Genomic DNA, 19,179 nt, shown 5'->3' on the forward strand with positions numbered 1-19,179 from the left:
ATTTTTTTTCTTTGAACTTTGTGTATGAAATTAATTTTAAGAGATTTCTCTAACTTTTAAACACAATATTATATTGCCAAATATAATACATATATTGTATCTCACATGATTAACATCGAGATAAAGATGACTTGAGAGTCATCAGAATCGAAACTGCTACGATATACATATGATTCATATCAACAATTGATTGTAACAGCTGGCAGAAATAATCGTTAATGTCTCGGCGCCGGTGCGTACATTTGCATTGGACATTGCATTGAAAAATGCCAAGCGCTGGTACTCGCAAGTCCCCAGAGAACATCGTCTACGATACAATTATATTACATTAAAAAAAAAAAAAAACAACGCACTCTGTTTATCGAATATTGTGGGACATAACAACGGGCCTTGATGCAATAGAACGAGTACGAGCTCGAACGATTTTAATATTTCAGCAAGCCTGCGGAAAGTGTACGGCGTTGTTTAATTATCTTGATTACAATGCTGCTCCGCGATTCGCTGATTGCGCGGAGGTAAAAGTACCTTCGAGGTCGTTTAACGAACTTGGCCCTTTGATCCTCGTGCCGAAGTTCTTAATTATTTTTCCACTGCTTAAGGCAATGTATCTATGAAAGAAGATATTATATATATTTATCTGTAGTAGTCTTTCACAAATTCTTTATCTTAAATTAAATAATAATAATAAATATAAATTAAGAATTAAGAAGGCTATAGGAGCCGTACGCGGTTTTCGGTGCGTTGATTCCAACGAAATTTTAATTTTTCTTTAATATATTCTTAATATTTAAATAATAATAACTAAATTAAAATAAAAAATTATATATATGTAATACATGAAACTTATTATGACGCAAAAAATGCAATAATAAATTAATGATATAGTATAGAGGATAGTAAAAGAGGAAACCGTGTTCTCTCAACAATTATATCAAACTTTTCTCTTTCTTTTGTTGCAAATTGTTAATATAATGCATGTGAAAGACGCATTATAATCTTGCTTTTGCTGATGCAGAAATACAGATTTTATCTTGCATGTTAAACCCTTAACGCATTCCATCTCATTCCTGGATTACACGAACAGCGTAATAGACGCGCGGTACATCCTGTTTTACAGCGCGAGAGGATGCTCTGCTCGCGAGATGCATGCTATCGTGATAAAACTCGCATGGACCATCGTGGTCGCTTTATGTTCTCGCGATATGGGGTCGGTCCACTTAGAGGAAGAACAAAAAACACGGCTACAAGAACTATCTAACAATAAGAAGCTCTACGTAATTTCCCTTGCATTATATATAGCGAGTCCACGTCGGTCGTTATACATACTAGTGCATTTGTCTTTCCTGAACCAGTTGTACCGGCCAATGTACGGGTGTCAGGAAACCTTGAAGAAGATGCATGCATTTCCGCTGGATAAAACGATACAAATTGCTTCTTTAAAGCGTTCCGGGTCGCGAAAGCGATATTAAAAGAAACGACGTGCGACGTTTCTCATTTTTCTTTTTGCTTGAATGTTTATTGTCAATTAATTCGTATGTTTTCTTGTTTTTTATGCATATTAACGAAATGCATGCATTAATTATTGTCAATGCATTAATTAATAGCAATTCCTTGTTTATTAAAAGAAAAATATAAATTATTAATTATATATATATATAAGTTGTTGCAACATTTATACTTGGTGTTTTTTATATTTATCAATTTCATCTAAAAATCATTATTTAGGCCCGTTTTAGACACTCTATAATTTACCCCATACATCAATGTATGTATGCATTGCATAATATATAAAATTATAAGTAAAATTTTATTTTAAGAATCTCTTGTCACGAATTATTTGTCTAAATACAGTTAGATTAGCACGTACATGAAATTGGACAACAACTTAAGCGATTCTAAAACTATACATATTTGCATGTTACAAATAGAACAACTTTATCTACATGATTGACAAACGTTTCCAAACGTTGTTGCTGCTTGCATATTTATACGTAGAAAAACACCAATGTGTATCCATATGGTACAACCGAAATATCTAATCGATAGTCTAAATTCATATCTAGGATCTGTTAACAAAAGTTACAGTACAAAAGTACAGACCGCGGCTTTGCTAATTTTATGGTGATATTTGACGCTAAATATTTATGAAGTAATATATGTAATATTCAACACATTGATGTAGATAAAAAGTCTCGTTGCACATAGTTGAATCTACAGCTGATCGGCGATTCGAATATACGCGAACGCTTATCTAAATTGTAAAAAGGCTCCAGGTTATTTCCATGCTTTCCGTAGTTCGGGTCGGACTGCACTGCTACGTGGGTGAATATTTATTTTTGCTTGACTAGTTACACTCGCTAACGAACCACCCACACTGTCGGAAATTCTTAAAAGTGTAATATATCCTCCGGGCAAAACGATATTTTACTGTTCTTGGTTACATTGCAACAGTCGCTACTTAAAATAATGGAGAACGAGTATACCTTGGCGGCTACAAAGTATACCTTAGCGTTCGCAAGGCGTCAAATATTGATATAAATGATACCAAAAAAGGATGTCTTGGGTTATTACATATTTAATAATAACATGAAGATTGTACCAGAAAAGCATCATTAAAAAAATCATAAATTTTGATGCAAATAGCTATTATAATAACGCATTTGCACAGTCATAGAATTAATAACGGTATATAAATAACATATTTACATATTTTATAACGTACATTGCATTTGCAAGACATTTGCAATCATAATTATAATTATAAATTATTTATCTCCGTGTATAAAATAACAATATTCGAAACATTTCGATATTTTCTGCAATTTAAACAGAGAATGTATTTATAATCTCCGTGAAAATGTGTTTGCTATTAATTTTCACTCAAGACTCTGAACACAGAAACACATTAAGAAGTAATTTACCGCCCGAATGACAAATCGATCGATCAATTACTACGCTTAGTGCAAACTCCAAGCAGCTTTTCTTCGCCGTATTTTAGGTCAGTTCGGGTAACTCCTTTATACGCGACCCTGCATTTATCTTTGCTAAACTACTTGTGTCGGCAAACGAATCGCACCCCGGTCTGACAGTCGCGGAAGTGAAACAATAGTTTGGCGCTTCTCTTGTATACATAACTAGAGATGTTTAGCATCGATTCTACTGTTAGGTGTACGTTAAGCGACCGTCACACGCAGCTGGTGGAGAAATGCTAAAATGCATGCAGCGGACTTAGTGATCGCCCGCGTTCCTGCGCCACAAACAGCAATTGTTATTACTGCTCTGGACTGCGTCTAAGAAACATGACATTCGCTTTGAATCGCGCTGTTCAGAGACTGATCAAATGATTCCCTTGGTGAAGACAATGAGGGTTTGCAAATCGATGTCACGATAAAGGCAATGCTATTGATCATGGGAAGATTGACTCGTTAAAGTTTAATTGATTTGAAACTATATTTAAGTTTAAAATTTTTTAAATTGTGCTTCTGTTATTTTTTATAATATTATTAATAATATAAAATAATGTAATATTTTTATATTTTATAAATAGACAATATATGATTTAAAATTATATATTTGAATGCATGATGTATATTTATATACGTTTGTATTTATGTGCTGACATAATATGTATATGACATAATGAGAAATATTTATACATATTAATATTTTTAAATTATTCAAAAATTATAATTATAATAACTGAAATAATGTTAACTTTGTTTAATATTAAATAACTTTTAATATTAAATAACTTTATTATTTAATTTTTCTCTGGATAATGGATATTGTAAAAGAGCGGAGATGACACATTTCTAAAGGTAAATTTGAAATGATAATTAAACGAAGATTTGACAAATATAATTAATCAACAAATTATTAATTACTCAATATAACGGTGAGCAGTCGTCTAACATATTTCTATCTTAATAGACTTCCTGTCTGCGATTATTACGGTATTATTATAATAAATTTATGCTGAATCGATCTCTCGGCATCGTTATTACAAATGTCATATTTTTATTGGTTGCTGGATTCTGCATTTCTATGCATTTTCCATCTATCGGACAGTTTCTTCGTGTTCTTTCTAAGGCGCTTTATTTCCTCATACATAAAACGTGGCTGATATAGCACAGTTGATGCGTCACCATATCGCACCATAAATACGCAGGCATATGAGCGCGATTCTACGTTCTGGCGATCATTAATATTTGATTTTACTGAGTTGACACGTGCGCGGCGTACGGTGAGGGACGACCGGCTGCCACGAAACAAAAAAGAAATTTCATCTTGGAAGCATGCCAGCTTGATAAATTCAAGCATAGACTGAGCGACACTATATTACGGCGTAGAATCCCGTTTCTAAATGTTTCAGAAGTCAGCGTGTGTTTGTTGCATTACAAGTTCCCTCGCCGCAATAAGTTTCCACGATAATGCGGCCAAAGCTTAAACACTATATTAATTGCATTGTTCTGGGACGGAGCACAAAACGACAGTAATGTAAAAGCCACCTGCCTCTTCTATACCAAACTATTATACCATGAATCAATTGTCCCCGTCCTCAATTTGTTATCATTGTCTCACAAAATACGCAGACACTTCTGTCACTTGTTATTCTAAAATTGTTATTCTGAATATGTTAAAAATACATAGAAATCTATTATTCAGATTTTAATTATAAGTAATCTGAATAGTTTTTATGTAATTGTTTGTAAAATATATCATTGAGCGCTGTTTTTATATTCTTGTCGTCACAATTGTTTTCACCAATCACAATTATTCGGGAGCGAATTGAACGGAAAGCCATCGATATGTCAATACGACTCAACACCCTCGCTTTTTTTTCCACCCTTCGATCCGAAGAGATCAACGGCGTCGATACTTCAATAGTAAACTCAATCTAGAAATTCCATTTGTATTTCTACACCGATATGCAGAAGACTATATTTTCTCCCCGTAGCGGCTTTCTTTCTTATCTGACATGATGTTTTCATTGCATAGCTATCTCCCTCCATCATTCATCTAGCTTGCTTCAAATTTCCATGGATTTAATCGCAAAAATGAACACAGTCATTCTAAATGTAATATTTCAACTTATCTAGATCTGCGATTTCAACCGCTACGAATAGGCTGGAAAAAATCGGGAACGCGATCTACCGAGCGGGGAGACTATATTTTCTCAAAGAAATAAACCGGTCTGCAAATGGATATCATTATACCACACGGTGTACATTATTATGTTAGATATTTTCTAACTTCGTGAAAAATTGTACCACTCACAATCAGATATAGACGAACTTCAGATGTACTTCAGTACATTATCACGCAAAAACCGATATTTTTTACGTTGCGCAGTAAGTCAAATAGTCTAAAATAATCAGAAAAATATATATAAAATATATATAAAATATATATAAAATTATATATAAAATTATATATAAAAAAAATATATATATATTGTATATGCTTTATGGCAAATTATATAAAATTTTCTATATAGTATTTTCTATATTATAATATACAAGCAGACACATTTAATACCAGCAGACGCATCTGAATATAATCATTACACATAAATTATTCGATTCTCAAATCCCGGGGAGAAGACAAAACAAGCAGTTCACAAGGAAGTCGAGACACGCGATGTCGATCCTTTTCGTAAACTCGTCTCACCTTGTCGCGGTTCGATTCCTCTCCTTTATCTCCAACCGCGACATTTCTACGACATTAAACAGGCGTATCGACATCGCGCGGCGTCGCGCGTGTGAGATACGACCGGATATCCGGCCGATCCCGCGGCGGTATCCCCTATGTTCCTCCTCCTGTGTTTCTCGCAGAGGCTCTCCTTTGGGTCGGGGTTGTCTGCAAACTTTGATTACATCTGCCAGCAGCCTGACCTCCCTTCCCTCTGTGCTTTCTCATCCTGCCACAACTCAAATATAGACATGTACCACCAACACCTTATTCTTGGACATTGTCTACCAAACTCCCGTCACCCTGTTCTGTTCTTTCAGATTCTCACACCATTATCTTTCGTCCCATCAGATTTACTACCGTCGAGGACTCTCCAGCCATCTCATCCCTCTCTACGTCGTCCTTTCGTTTTCGCGAAAACCCATGGAAACGTATTTAGCGGATGTTCCAGTCGGCGACGCAAGATGTAATTTCGTTAGCCGCTACGTGAGTCGCCTGGCAAAAGTGCAAGATGAAAATTGCGTCTTCTAGAATGCTATTGGATTTACGACATTGTAGAGATCGAATCGAATCAACGACAAGGCATACGGCTTGAATCGTAGAAACGCAATGATAAGCATTCATCATCGCAGCAGTGAATATCTATATCTTTTAGAATTAGTTACTTTTTTTCTAAATTATTATGCGTTTTGTTGGACGATCTCTGGATACTGCTAAACTGCCGTGACTACTTGTGAATTCGGGCCGGCAATTTATTTCGTTCGTGAACACGAAGCGCATTTAATGATGCATGCGACTCATTTTACGGAACTTATTCCATCGCGCGACAGCATAAATGTGACATAAATTTAAAAATTTAAATTATTTCGCGTATCATTTAGCGACTTTCGTGTTGTGACGTATACATTCTCATCTCGACACCAGCGATCAATTTTAAATATCATTACGTTTCAAACTTCCAATGTTCGAAAGAGAGATTTAAAAGCTTCTTCATTAATCACACTAACATGGTTACATAAATTTCAAGTGATTATACTTTATGAATAAAGCTTTATTTTATTTCACAAAGGTGCAAAAATGAATCTTGACTTTTGTTTTTAAGTGACATCTGGCAAATGTTTTCTGTTGAAAACTTTGTCGAAAAAACTTAAAATATTTAGAGAACAAACACAAGAAAACATGAGCATATTGCGAACTTTTGTCTCATCATAACGAATTACAAACTGTCGCTTCGGGCGATCGACCCTTTGCATCGCTCAGACACTTCTCTATTTAGTTCGTTGAGCAAAGGTTCCCCATACAAGACGATTATCCGAACGATCGCCGTTATTGCTTTCCGAGAAGATGCCGCGCTATTTTAATTGATCGTAACACCATACATAAGATGGCGAGGGTCTCCGCGAAAGGCCACATTAGGATTCCTGGAAGTGCAAATCTGTCGTGCAAACAGCATACGCCAAGTTTCTGTCTTATTCTACGAGTTAGCGGTTGGTTCATGAACCACGATATTTCGCATAGAGGATGTCGTCGATGACTTTGAATAATCGCAGTAATAACGGAGACAGCGCGGTTTAAACTTCTATTGCGTTCGCATCCATTCATCGTAGGTGATAAAATAATGTAGCTTTTGTCTCACAACACACACAGACATACACACATACACACATACACACACACACACACACACACACACACACACACATTACAAGATATGAGAAGCCTTAATATTTTAATTGAGAAAAATCAGTCAAAGTCAAACAATTTACTATTAAAAATAAAATCAGTTTTGATACATTTTATTAAAATAAAAAAAAATTAAAAACAAATCAATTTTCATATGCCATAAAAGTAGAAACTAAAATAATATTGCCATCTATTCTCTCGATGGCATTGTTTGTTCGTCATAACGACCATTCATCGCATTCATTCTACAAAAGAACCATGGGAAGTAGTGACAACGTTAACAGGAAAAGTGACATCGTTCGTTAAATAGCTCCTAAAGCTCTCGTTAGACGCTGGGTAGCCGTCACCGTTTTATCCCGTCAAGAATTAATCGAATCGACGATAAAGTGGATTATGCGTCGAGGTTCGATGGGCCTCGATTCCATAATGCGATTGGCCATGCTCCTCCCGCGGGAGGTATTTTCAGCTTCCTTCAAGTATAATGATTCGTAATTAGATATTACCTGCAACGTATTAAGGAGGGCGCTTAATATCTTAATAAAGTTAGCGGGAAGTATTCGTAGTCATTATCTAGGGTATTATAATTAACTAGCTCGCGAACGCGACTCAACGGGGTGATTTTTTTCTTTTACTTTAAAACTTATTTTTAAATGCTTCTGCGAGAATTTTCCAGAATTAAAATTGTATCGTGTCATTCAACGAATATTTTTCTACGACTATATGTATATTTATTGGCGAAATCCTATAAAAATACAAAAAGTGAATCGTACATGATAAAAAACACTCTAACATTAAGATAAAAAAATATTGAAACAAAATCTAAACATGTAATATAGTGACAAATAAACAACATTACGATTTTGTACCAATAATAATATTCGCTAGAAATGTAAACAAAAAATTTATTGATGAAAAACAAGTTGATGAGAATATCGTTTTATCGAGTATTCGCTACAGGAATTAAATCTTATATACGAGATGTGTGTAAATTTCGATTGTACACTTTTGTTGTCGATAAAGAATTACACATCAGTGGACAAGAGAGAATAATTTACGCCGGTCGTCAGGCCAAAAAGGAGAAATCTGCGTTGAGAGGAAAAGGCTCTCGTAGGCTGACTGACTTTGTTACTCGTTCTTAGCCTGAGCTTTTTGTCAGGTAAAAAGTTTCCCCGGGAAAAGGAACCAATTTAATAAGGCCTTAATAAAACTTCCCCGAGGGAGGTAGACGCTTGGCGTACGGCTGTGTTTGACGGCTACTTCACGGTCTTCTTCTTTTTCGACATGAAGAGTAAATTCACGCTTCCTCGTAACGGAGTGGTATAACCCTTTATTGGCAGAACCAGCGATACCGTACACTCGCCATTCTCTTACTCTTTCTCTCGTGGTACGATTGTTAACCTTTTATTCCGCGTCAAGGGGTACGAGACACGGAACTAGATTCATTCAATCGATAGAGTTGTAAAAAATCTTATGACAATCTTATATCAAGAACTTGTTTAAGTATTTTTTTGCGCAATATGCAAAATAATTATATATGAGATAATGTGTATTATTTGTAGATTTATTATAAATATAAATAGTTTTCTGGCAGTTATATTATTAATTTATTTAATTTTTTTATTTCTTAAGGACTGATATTTACATTGACTTTTTCTTTATGTTGCAGAAATCTTCAAGGAAATAATATATCGGTGATATTCAAAACAGATTTTGAGGATATGGCAACGCTCCACGTTTTGTAAGTAATATTTTTTTACTTTGATATATATACTCGAATCTTTAATTGTCAAATAAATAATGAAATATAAAATATTAATTATTATATTGCATTAATATTTATGATTGAACATAAAAAAATTATTTCAAAAATGTATCTGCTTAATTTCTCAATTACATTAATTATAAAGTACAGAAATCAGAACTTTGTAATATATTATTTTAATATCAATTTTAATATAAAGTCGTTCATATTCTATTCGCATTACAGTAACCTTTTTTTCAATTGATATTGTATATTAGAAAAATATTTTTTTATATACAGATTGCTATCCAACAATCAAATTCATACCATCGAAAGAGGGGCTTTTCAAGATTTGGTGGCAGTGGAGAAGTTACGTCTAAATAACAATCAAATACGCCACTTGCCAGATCTTCTCTTTAGCAATATGATGAATTTAAAACGCCTGTGAGTACAAGATTAATCTTACATAATATTTCTTATTATAATCTAACTAGGCAAACATTGTAACATAGATTTATTGGATTTGATCTAAACTACACAATTAGAGATAAGTATCTTCCGATATTTATGATCATTAACGTTAGCCATTAAACGTCTTGCTAACAGATTTGCTTGCATTATTGCGTTAATATTACAAATTCAAGATATCTCAAAAGATCAACAAACAAGAACAGCAGAATTTGTTAAGAGCCGGTAACATGTTATATGTCGCGGGGTTTATGCAATCTGTCAGCGGTATACGGTACATAACGCGAGGCTAAATAGCGCAGCAACATTGCGAGATAGGAGTGATGTTGCAACGAGTCTACAGCGTCATGAAAGTTCGTAATATCGTAGCAACATCCGAGCCGGTATTTCGCGCGCGGATTTCTCGAGAAGCGAAATCTCGGGAGAATAATTACATGTGAGATCAGTTGAAACGTCAGGGGTTTCATATACCAGGAATACGCACAATAATGCACGTACATATTGTCGCCTCTACATCCCTCTCTGCCTCTGCCCTTTTGTCTTTTTCTCTTCCCGTCATTGTGTTATGCGCGACGACGAAGGTTATCACATAAACTTTTCAGACGACGGCCTACATACCTATTGTATGTACGTACTGCAAGAGGCACCCCAAGCCGTTAAGCCTGTGTAACCTGCCGCGCGAGTCGATCGAATGTACGCGCGGCTGCATACGCGACTTTTCACCCCGGGGTTTAGTTTCTTAAAGGTGATCGTCCGATATGCAACGTTACCCGACGCCGCGCCGTCCCGACACTTGCCTTTCGTCTTTGCACGCGACGCTCTAAAAGTGTTTTCACTCTTCCGTGACCGGTTGCTTGAGTACGGCGTGCGCTATCGCTCACCGACTGTCTTATTAGCGTGGCCTGATTCGGGGGAGCAAAATGAATAGGCGGAAAAGAGTCCACGATTTTTGACATTTGTAAATACAAAGATTGATAAAGTCATTAGTCAGATATGATAAAATCGATACTTTATATATTATGTATGAATCTTGATTAGAGTGTAATGCATAAAAATTTAATTTTGACGTATTAAAGAAACAGTAAATTTTATATTCAATTATTATAAGAATATCAAGAAATAATTATCAATATAATATTTAAAAAAATTATTGTATTTTTTATTTAAGATTATTTGATTTTGCTTAATTTATCAAAGATATTTCATATACTTCTAGCTACGGTTACACGATCTCAGAAAGTGATTGTGTTGAAAAAGAACGAAAAAGAATAGACGACCGCTCTGTATACACAAATTATCCATAAGGTATCCGTCGAGAAAGCGAACCGACTTTTTTTTCAACGCAACGACATGACTGGTCCTCCGTACCCGACATACAGTTCGCCTCTCGCTAACGAGAACCACCTTGACGTTTATAAGAAATACCGATCCCTCGTGATTACGCTGTCCCGCCTTCGATGCTTTTCCTCTGAACGCGCGCCGTAACATTCTTCACGATCCGGAATCTCAATCAAACGCGGCACGACGCTACCTCGGTAGTAAAGAAAAAAAACAAAATAGAGAGACAGAGACCGGCTTGACGAGCAGCGATATCGCGTCTTTATCGCGATGGGGCGATGGGCACGAATCGTTTCCGTTCCGAGGTTCCTGGTGTTCGCGGCAGCTGCCAGCCACGCAGTCGAAAAGTGCACACGAGTCTTCTCCTCTCGTCGTGGATGACAGGGATGGCGGGATCCGGGAAGAGAGTAGAAGCACAAAAAAAGAAAGACAAGAGGAACGGTGCGGCAGAAAGCGAAAAAAGAAAAGTAAAAAGGAGAGAGAAAAGGAGAGGAGGAGATGGTCCATCTATCATCCTGCAAAGTGGGCAAGATGGACAGGACTCGAAACCTCCCGACTCTCTTTCTTCGAGGCTGCGCTTCGTTCGGGCATAACATGCAGTTTCTGACGATAAGGCTGGATCAGCCACCTCACAAAAGGACGTATTATGTTACGACCTTACGGCGAGATTCCCACGAGCGTTCGGATGCCCGATAATCCTTCATCCGGCACGGATAAATCGGCGTTAAAATCGTAAAGTGGAAGATGCTAATTTGCGCACTGCTCCGGCCGTTATTCAGAAACTCTCAGAAACTCGTAATTCCGCGACAGCTTGCTTTGCAGAGCGCTTCTCCAAGATATTTCTCTAATTTATAATTAAATCAGACCTCCCACATTACAAAACTCGATCTATCTTTCCTTTTCTCTTTATAAAGATTCCCGGTACGAGATTCTGCTCTTTGTCGAAAGAATCAACGAAGCAATGTCATATCGCATTATTACTTTTTGTACATTTTTTTCTTACACACAATATTGTAATATTAGGACAAAATTTTTATATACGCATACATGAATTTATATATATATATATATAAACTCGTTTATGTATACTATCTTACTATATAATTAAACTATTCTACAGCCAAACGTGATTCAGAAAATCATCTTCAATACAAAATCTCGTGCCTGATAATTGAGCGATAAGTGGACAGCCAATTAATTAAACCCTCCTTAATGCTCGGTCGAAAGCCACGTGGACTTAATTATGTGCTCGTCTCGTAAATTCGACGCTGACTCGCCTGACTCGGATGTGGGCAGATCGTGTGGCGAACGTAACATATGATTAACCCATCGCGCGCAAACGTAAAGAAGATACGGTATTCCATACGATAAGAGGATGAAACCAACGTGGTAATAAATGGTTTGACACAATGGAAAGGGGCGCGGGCACTCCGCTGATTAGTATCACTCCGTCGCACGGTCGTATTTGTGGCGCTTGTAACGCGATATACAGCAAGCAACGTGCAAGCTTGTATTTTACGACGACGACGTTGCAAAACATTTGTCCGCTATACGCTTAAGCGTGATAATAACCAGGACAAACGTTCGCCGAATTGAACCAAAGTCGCGCGACCGCGCGAATGATTTAGAGGACAAAATTCGAGAACCCGAGGAGGCTTTCAACGTCGACAAATTATAGGCCCGTCATACAAGGAGCCGTGCACTCAACCCCGGTTTATCGCTCTCGAGCGGCTATAATAATTATCGTACAGTTGTTATCGTGTATCCCGACGATCGTAATATGCTGTATTATGCAGCCTTCACGACCCTTGCAGTAAATCCCTCTCATCCTGACGTATGGTGTTATATCACGTGCGAGCCGGATGTAAAATCGCGTTAATATCACCTGACATTTTCATATATTCTTCAAAACGTAATTATATCTGCTGACGCACCGTAAACACGCTGTTACTTAATTTTTATTCTATTTTCCATATTATACGGAGAGAAATATAATTATTCGAATTAATATACGAATTAGAGAATGTGTGTCTACTTGAGAGAACACAAAGTTTTCAAACTGCTGTGCAGTGTACAACTCACTAAAGTACGCTAAGCAAAAAAATACCAGGAATCTCAACGTAGAGTATCGTTATAAAGACTATTAAAACCGCATAAATACGTAGGAATGTTTCTGCGTAACATTTTAAGCATCGAAAGAATGCGCGGTCGATTGTAATTCTCGGCGCGTCTCGACTTCTCTCTCCCTCGAAATTTCGCAATCCCTCGAGAACGCGATTATGCTACACCAGGGCTATAGGAAAAGATTGTAAGGCGCGGACCTTCTGTTATGAACAGAAGCAAGCGATCCGTCAGATCTCGTTTTGTCCCGTTCTTATCGCGGTAACCCAGTTAGCGGCGCCGGCAACATTCGGAATTGGACAGGCTGGTCGCGAGAGGCGAGGACCACCAAAGTCCTTTTGTTAATTTCGCGCGGGCGCGGCCACGTCGAAATTCGGTAATTGCTTTCTGGATTGGCCCGACGAGCTGGGAGTTATTCTAGCTCCCTCGTCTTACATGCCACGATGCGAAAGTACATACAAAGCGAACGCCCGATATGCTCGTTTTCCCTATTGACTATTGTCGTAGCTCACTATCGTCGTCTATTCTCTGAGCTCGCTGAGCTTGAAGATGCAATACATAATGAATAATCCAGTGCGTTTATTTTATCTGAGTTTTTTTTCTAATTATATATGCGTAATTGCGCGAATTGCATTCATTTTCGTAATCAATAGCTTGTAATAACAAACGGTATTTCGTAGTAGAATAGGCTTTAGTGCTCTCTTTGTCGAATCAGCATAGTTGAAATTCGGATATTGCTTTTTGCGATTGGACCGAACGCACTGGGAATTTAATATCCCAAGTTTCTACATGTTGAACATATACTCTAAATTCTAGTTTTTCATTATCATATTTACCATACCTTTTTCTTGTTACATCTTGTCAATTTATTAAATACGTTATCGTATACGAATGTAGAATATTTCCAACTCATTAGTAAATGTATGTTCGTTTCTCTCGAAATAATTTTTACGAGTATTTTGCCGAGAAAAAATGCACGATGTCAAATATATAATTTCTGATCAATAATCGATAGTTATGAAACCATTTTAATTCGTTTCATAGTTTCGCGAAGTGCTCTAGAGAAAGAGACAAACTTTTATCGTACAGCATGTGACAAACGTTTATTCGATGGCACGATCAAACTCTATAGGGACAATAATATTTCGCGCCGACCAACTCGAACGCGAATGACGCGAGTTCCCTTTGTGCGTTCGGTGCAGACGCGGCCGCGCGTCGAAATTCGGTAATTACTTTCTGGATTGGCTCGAGCGAACTGGGAGTTCAATCTCCCAGTCTCACACTCTCACCTTACGTTCCCCTCGTCGTCTTTCTTTCTTTCTCTTTCTCCCGGTTTACCATCTCTCTTCCATTCTCTGTTTCGCAATTTTATTGTTCTTCTCTTTTTCCCTTGCTCATCCCCCCACGTCCCCCTCCTCACGTTCTCTCGCAAACATAATTACAGATTACGAGTTTCAACCCAATGGATGGTCAATGGCGAAAGCCGTACTCCGAGACCACTAACCTATCATCACAAGCCTCTGGTTAACTCAGACCTCGAGAAGAGATTTCGAGGTTCCACGATATCCGCATGCTTTTCGAGAGATTCCAACCGCGCCATTTGTCTAATCCTCGATCGTTCAGAGGTGTCTCTTCGTATCAGTGGGAGACGATTCAATTATTTGTTAATTTTTATTCATTGTTTCATTAGCGTATTCAATTATACAGTAAATATAAAAGATAAATATTTAATCTAATGTATAATTATTTTTTATATTGTGTCTAGCGTATTTAATTTGATTTAAAGACATTATAATATGAATAAATGTATACAGAAAAGACTAAATTTCTATTATCTTAAAAAGAAGAATAACAACTAATATTTTTCACATCAATATAATACAGTTCTCAGATTTAAACCTTTTTTTCTTTTTTTGAATCAATTTTAACATAACATGAAATTAATTTCGATTTTTGTATGATTACGAAGTATGTTAAGATGCTCGTAAGGAGTCAACTATTGCGTGAGACCAATGGAAATGGTTTCTCGTTACACGGGTAATGATCCAGTCGCGATGAAGAATAAGTCTATAGTCACTCACGTGATGGTCTGATGCACGTGTGGCCGGTCACACGCACGAACGACAACTTTCCGAGGGATAATCGGAGGCGCGCGGAGGAGATACATACATTTACCGCGGCATTCGACGCTCTTGAATAATTGATCGAAAATGTAGGACGAACTCGCGACTATGGCCACAATAAAGTGGAACGAGCGGGTGTTGCACCGATGATGGTGAACGTGGTCATCCGCCTTTGAGAACGTATAGGTCGAGAGGTCAATGGACAGTCGCGAGTTTGTAACGCGGTTCTGACGAACGTGACGCTGATGGATTTTGGTAGTTTTTACATGCACGCGCGAAATAGTCACATGTACGAGAAATTAGGGCAAAGCACTATTGAATTGGAGTATGCTTGAAAAATCTGATTTAATTTGATTAAAAAAAGAATCAAATTCAGGCATACGAACACATACATAGATGCGTTATACCGCCAAATGTATTTTAAAAAATATATGGTATAAAAAATATAAAGATTTTAGTTTCGGATTCCATTTTGAAATGGATTTTGAAATTGACTGGATAAGAAAAAAAAATTTAACATTTCTATTAATATCTCTTCTATAGTATCTTTCTTAAAAAATTGTGCGTAATTAAATTAACAAAACATATTTTTATATATTTTACTTATATGTATGTTAGATATTTTTTAAATTATTTTAATTAAAATTAAATGATATTATTGATTGTATAAACTGTATTGATATTTAAGATAATAATTACTAGATTTAACTAAAAACAAATGATTTAATTTATAGATTATAATCTGATGCTTAGAAAAAGTATGTATTATGTATTTCAGAGACCTCAGTCACAATCAGATTGCCACCATAGGACCAAAGACGCTCAGAGGAGTGTCCGCTCTTAGACATTTGTAAGTATCTTATCGGACGTACTTACTACAAAGATAAATTGTTTTGTAACAATCTCTCTGAAGACATTTAGTCAAAGTCTAGTAGTTCATTATAAGCTTAACTCAAGATGTTTTTATATATGACGACTTTACTCACATAAAATTAATGTTCTGAAACAAAAATCTAGATAAAATCTACGATTATGTAAGTCCACTTTTTAAATATGTGTATATGTGTGTACATATATACATATAAAATCACTATAGTACTATATTTTTCTACATTTTGAATCTTTTTCTATATCATGTATTAAATTTAAGTAGTAATATCCTGTGTGGTCAGACAATTCCAAAATCTAAGTGTACGCGAGAAGGCAAATCTTCGAGATGTTACAATTATAATACTTTTAAAATATTCATAATTTACGTTGTATTAAATTATTTTGCTTATTTGGTTATTTGAAAAAATAATTATTGTTACTTCTCTTTTCTAGATTACTCGACAACAACGTACTGACTTGCATAGACGAAGCTTCGATACGAGAGTTGAAAGATTTAGAAATATTGTAAGTAGAGATAGATGTGTCTGTCAAGATTATTTAGAGTGGATGTCCTATAAAAATAATTTCGCGTTTGATAGAAAATAAACACGTGTTAAATATCCATTTTAGAATGCTAAACAACAACAAACTCATAACGCTCGGCAAGGAGATGCTGAATGGCTTGTCGCATTTGCGAACTTTGAAGCTTGCGGATAACGCTTTCGCTTGCGATTGCCATTTAGCATGGCTATCGCGTCATTTGAGGAGTTATCCTCGCCTAGGGCAACACACACGATGTGCATCTCCGGCTCATCTCAAGGATCGCAATCTCGGCGATCTACAGGTAAGACTGATTGGAGAAACGAATTATCGTCGATTAAACTTTAGTTTGCAAAATCTACAAGCGTTAATTTTTTTTAATTTATATAGGTACTGATATATTTATCACCTATTAATGTATTACAAATGTATTATATCTTTATTAAATTATATACGTTAATTATTAATTGATTAACCGTCAAACCTTTTATAATGAAGTAAACTAGTCTAATCATTAACCCCATATTGTACGAGAAAGAAGATTAATTATAGCAGAGCATTTCAACAATCATTAAATTCATCGATATTCCCTGCTAACCTACTTTGTGCTTGATACGACTTCTAAACCTATTGTTTGCAGGAGCACGAGTTCAAGTGTTCAGGCCTGGTTGAGCGTACGGGATCGGAATGCAGCGCTGAACCCCAGTGCCCGCATCCTTGTAAATGCGCTGATGGGATTGTCGATTGCAGAGAGAACTCCTTGACGAAAGTGCCAACCCACCTTCCCGAGGACACCACTGAATTGTAAGTAAAACCGGTACGCTATGTTCGCGCATTGTGTATGTATTTCTTCGTCTGAAATTTATTTCTTGTTCGAGTATTCGATAACGTATATTGACTCAAGTACACGTTCGTATCTCAAGTATGCGTTATTTTATTTCTTTTTGGGCGTTTATAATTATTCGTTCTGACAAAAAATAATAAAAAATAATAATATTCACAATTTTTACAATTTATGATTTTTATAAATAATGTTCCAAAATAATCTTATGTAAATGGTTTTATATGAGCTCTATTTACGAACGAAAATAATAATACATATGACACACAAACATGAGAAAAAATTTCATCTTTTTAGCTTTGTGTATACGTGTAGAAAACAGAAAAGATTAACGAAATAATACGAATAGATAAAGCGATCAATAGTCGGCGATTTAAAACGGTCATTAGCATAAATGTGCAAATTTGTTTATTTATTTTTGTAATTTGTTTTTTCTCGATTGTCTGTACAGGCGATTGGAACAGAATGGCATTACGGAAATTCCACCCAAAGCCTTCTCACCGTATAGAAAATTGCGAAGAATGTGAGTGACGTTCGTGACTGACCTGCTCTAACATATATACACACTATTATTCGATCGCGCACGAAATGTTTAATTTTGTATGTTTCCGATTTTTCCTCTGCAGTGACCTGAGCAACAACCAAATAAAAAAAGTAGCAGCAGATGCTTTTCACGGTTTGAAGTCTCTCGAATCTCTGTATGTATTTTTCTTTCTTTTTATTTACACGTTTTAAATAATCTCTTATTTTGTGCAAGAATAAACGATGATACATTTCGTTGCAGAGTTTTGTACGGAAACAAAATCACGGAACTACCGGCTGGTCTTTTCCAAGGCTTGACAAATTTGCAATTATTGTGAGTAGATACAGAAAAGTAGAAAACATAATTAAAATTTAAAATTAAAACATATAATCGCATGAAAAAAATCTTATATAAAAATGAATAAAATAAAGTATATGTATGTCTTTCTTACATGATGTGAGATCAACTTTAAGAAGGCGAGAGAATTAATAATTCATATTATAACTACTGAAGAAAATGTTTTTATTCATGGTCTTACGTATTGTTCTCGCTTTCCCGTGAGGTATTGCAATGAAGCAACTGTTGAAAATTATGGCGAAACTTATTGTTTCAGGTTGCTGAATGCCAATGAGATATCATGCATACGAACAGATCTGTTCAAAGACTTAACCAGTCTCACCTTGTTGTCTTTATACGACAACAATATACGTTCATTAGCTAATGGGACTTTTGCCAACTTGCGAAGCATTAAAACGCTGTTCGTATTATTAATAAAAAATTTTCTTATAAACATTAGCTAGTTTATCCTAACATATTAAAGAGTTCCTTTTGTAAAAGCGTTATTTTTAAAATAATTAATCAAGAAAATATTCCTTTCAATTTTTAATGCATTTCCAGTAACCTAATTCTTTTTTCACAGACACTTGGCGAGGAATCCATTCATCTGCGATTGCAATCTACGATGGCTGAGCGCGTATCTTCACGCGCACCCCATAGAGACATCCGGCGCTAAATGCGAATCGCCAAAAAGAGCGCAGAAACGGAAGATCGATTCGATGCGGGACGACAAGTTCAAATGTAAGGGTAAGCACAATTCGACTTTTCCGGTATATCTCTTCTTAACACTTCGGCAGGATAGTATACAGGTCGGTAGTCTATGTGGAGGAAGATATATTGCACGATGAATGTAAATAGGTCCCTATTATCCGCTGACTTGCATTCACATTTCACATCTTCGCGA

At 36.1% G+C, this 19,179-nt stretch overlaps 1 protein-coding gene and 1 long non-coding RNA gene across 4 annotated transcripts in view; one reads left to right on the forward strand and one right to left on the reverse strand.

Moving 5' to 3' along the window:
• The window catches only part of LOC145944816 (uncharacterized), a 394,708-nt gene that overhangs the window by 346,524 nt on the left and 29,005 nt on the right, over positions 1-19,179 (reverse strand). The gene's annotated exons all lie outside the window — the stretch shown is intronic.
• Positions 1-19,179, forward strand: part of Sli (slit guidance ligand) — a 329,787-nt gene that overhangs the window by 287,072 nt on the left and 23,536 nt on the right. The window contains exons 2-12 of one of the 2 annotated variants that reach the window (XM_083053307.1): positions 9,041-9,112; positions 9,416-9,559; positions 15,944-16,015; positions 16,489-16,560; positions 16,666-16,879; positions 17,216-17,379; positions 17,868-17,939; positions 18,043-18,114; positions 18,201-18,272; positions 18,553-18,696; positions 18,859-19,022. In XM_083053307.1, the coding sequence (XP_082909433.1) occupies positions 9,041-9,112; positions 9,416-9,559; positions 15,944-16,015; positions 16,489-16,560; positions 16,666-16,879; positions 17,216-17,379; positions 17,868-17,939; positions 18,043-18,114; positions 18,201-18,272; positions 18,553-18,696; positions 18,859-19,022 (1,262 nt within the window). The remainder of the gene's footprint in view (positions 1-9,040; positions 9,113-9,415; positions 9,560-15,943; positions 16,016-16,488; positions 16,561-16,665; positions 16,880-17,215; positions 17,380-17,867; positions 17,940-18,042; positions 18,115-18,200; positions 18,273-18,552; positions 18,697-18,858; positions 19,023-19,179) is intronic. The other variant, XM_083053308.1, reaches the window with a different exon arrangement.

Source organism: Prenolepis imparis, unplaced genomic scaffold (genome assembly GCF_030444845.1).
Source record: "Prenolepis imparis isolate NDT839.2.m4 unplaced genomic scaffold, iyPreImpa1.0 SCAF_1, whole genome shotgun sequence".
NCBI lineage: Eukaryota > Metazoa > Arthropoda > Insecta > Hymenoptera > Formicidae > Prenolepis > Prenolepis imparis.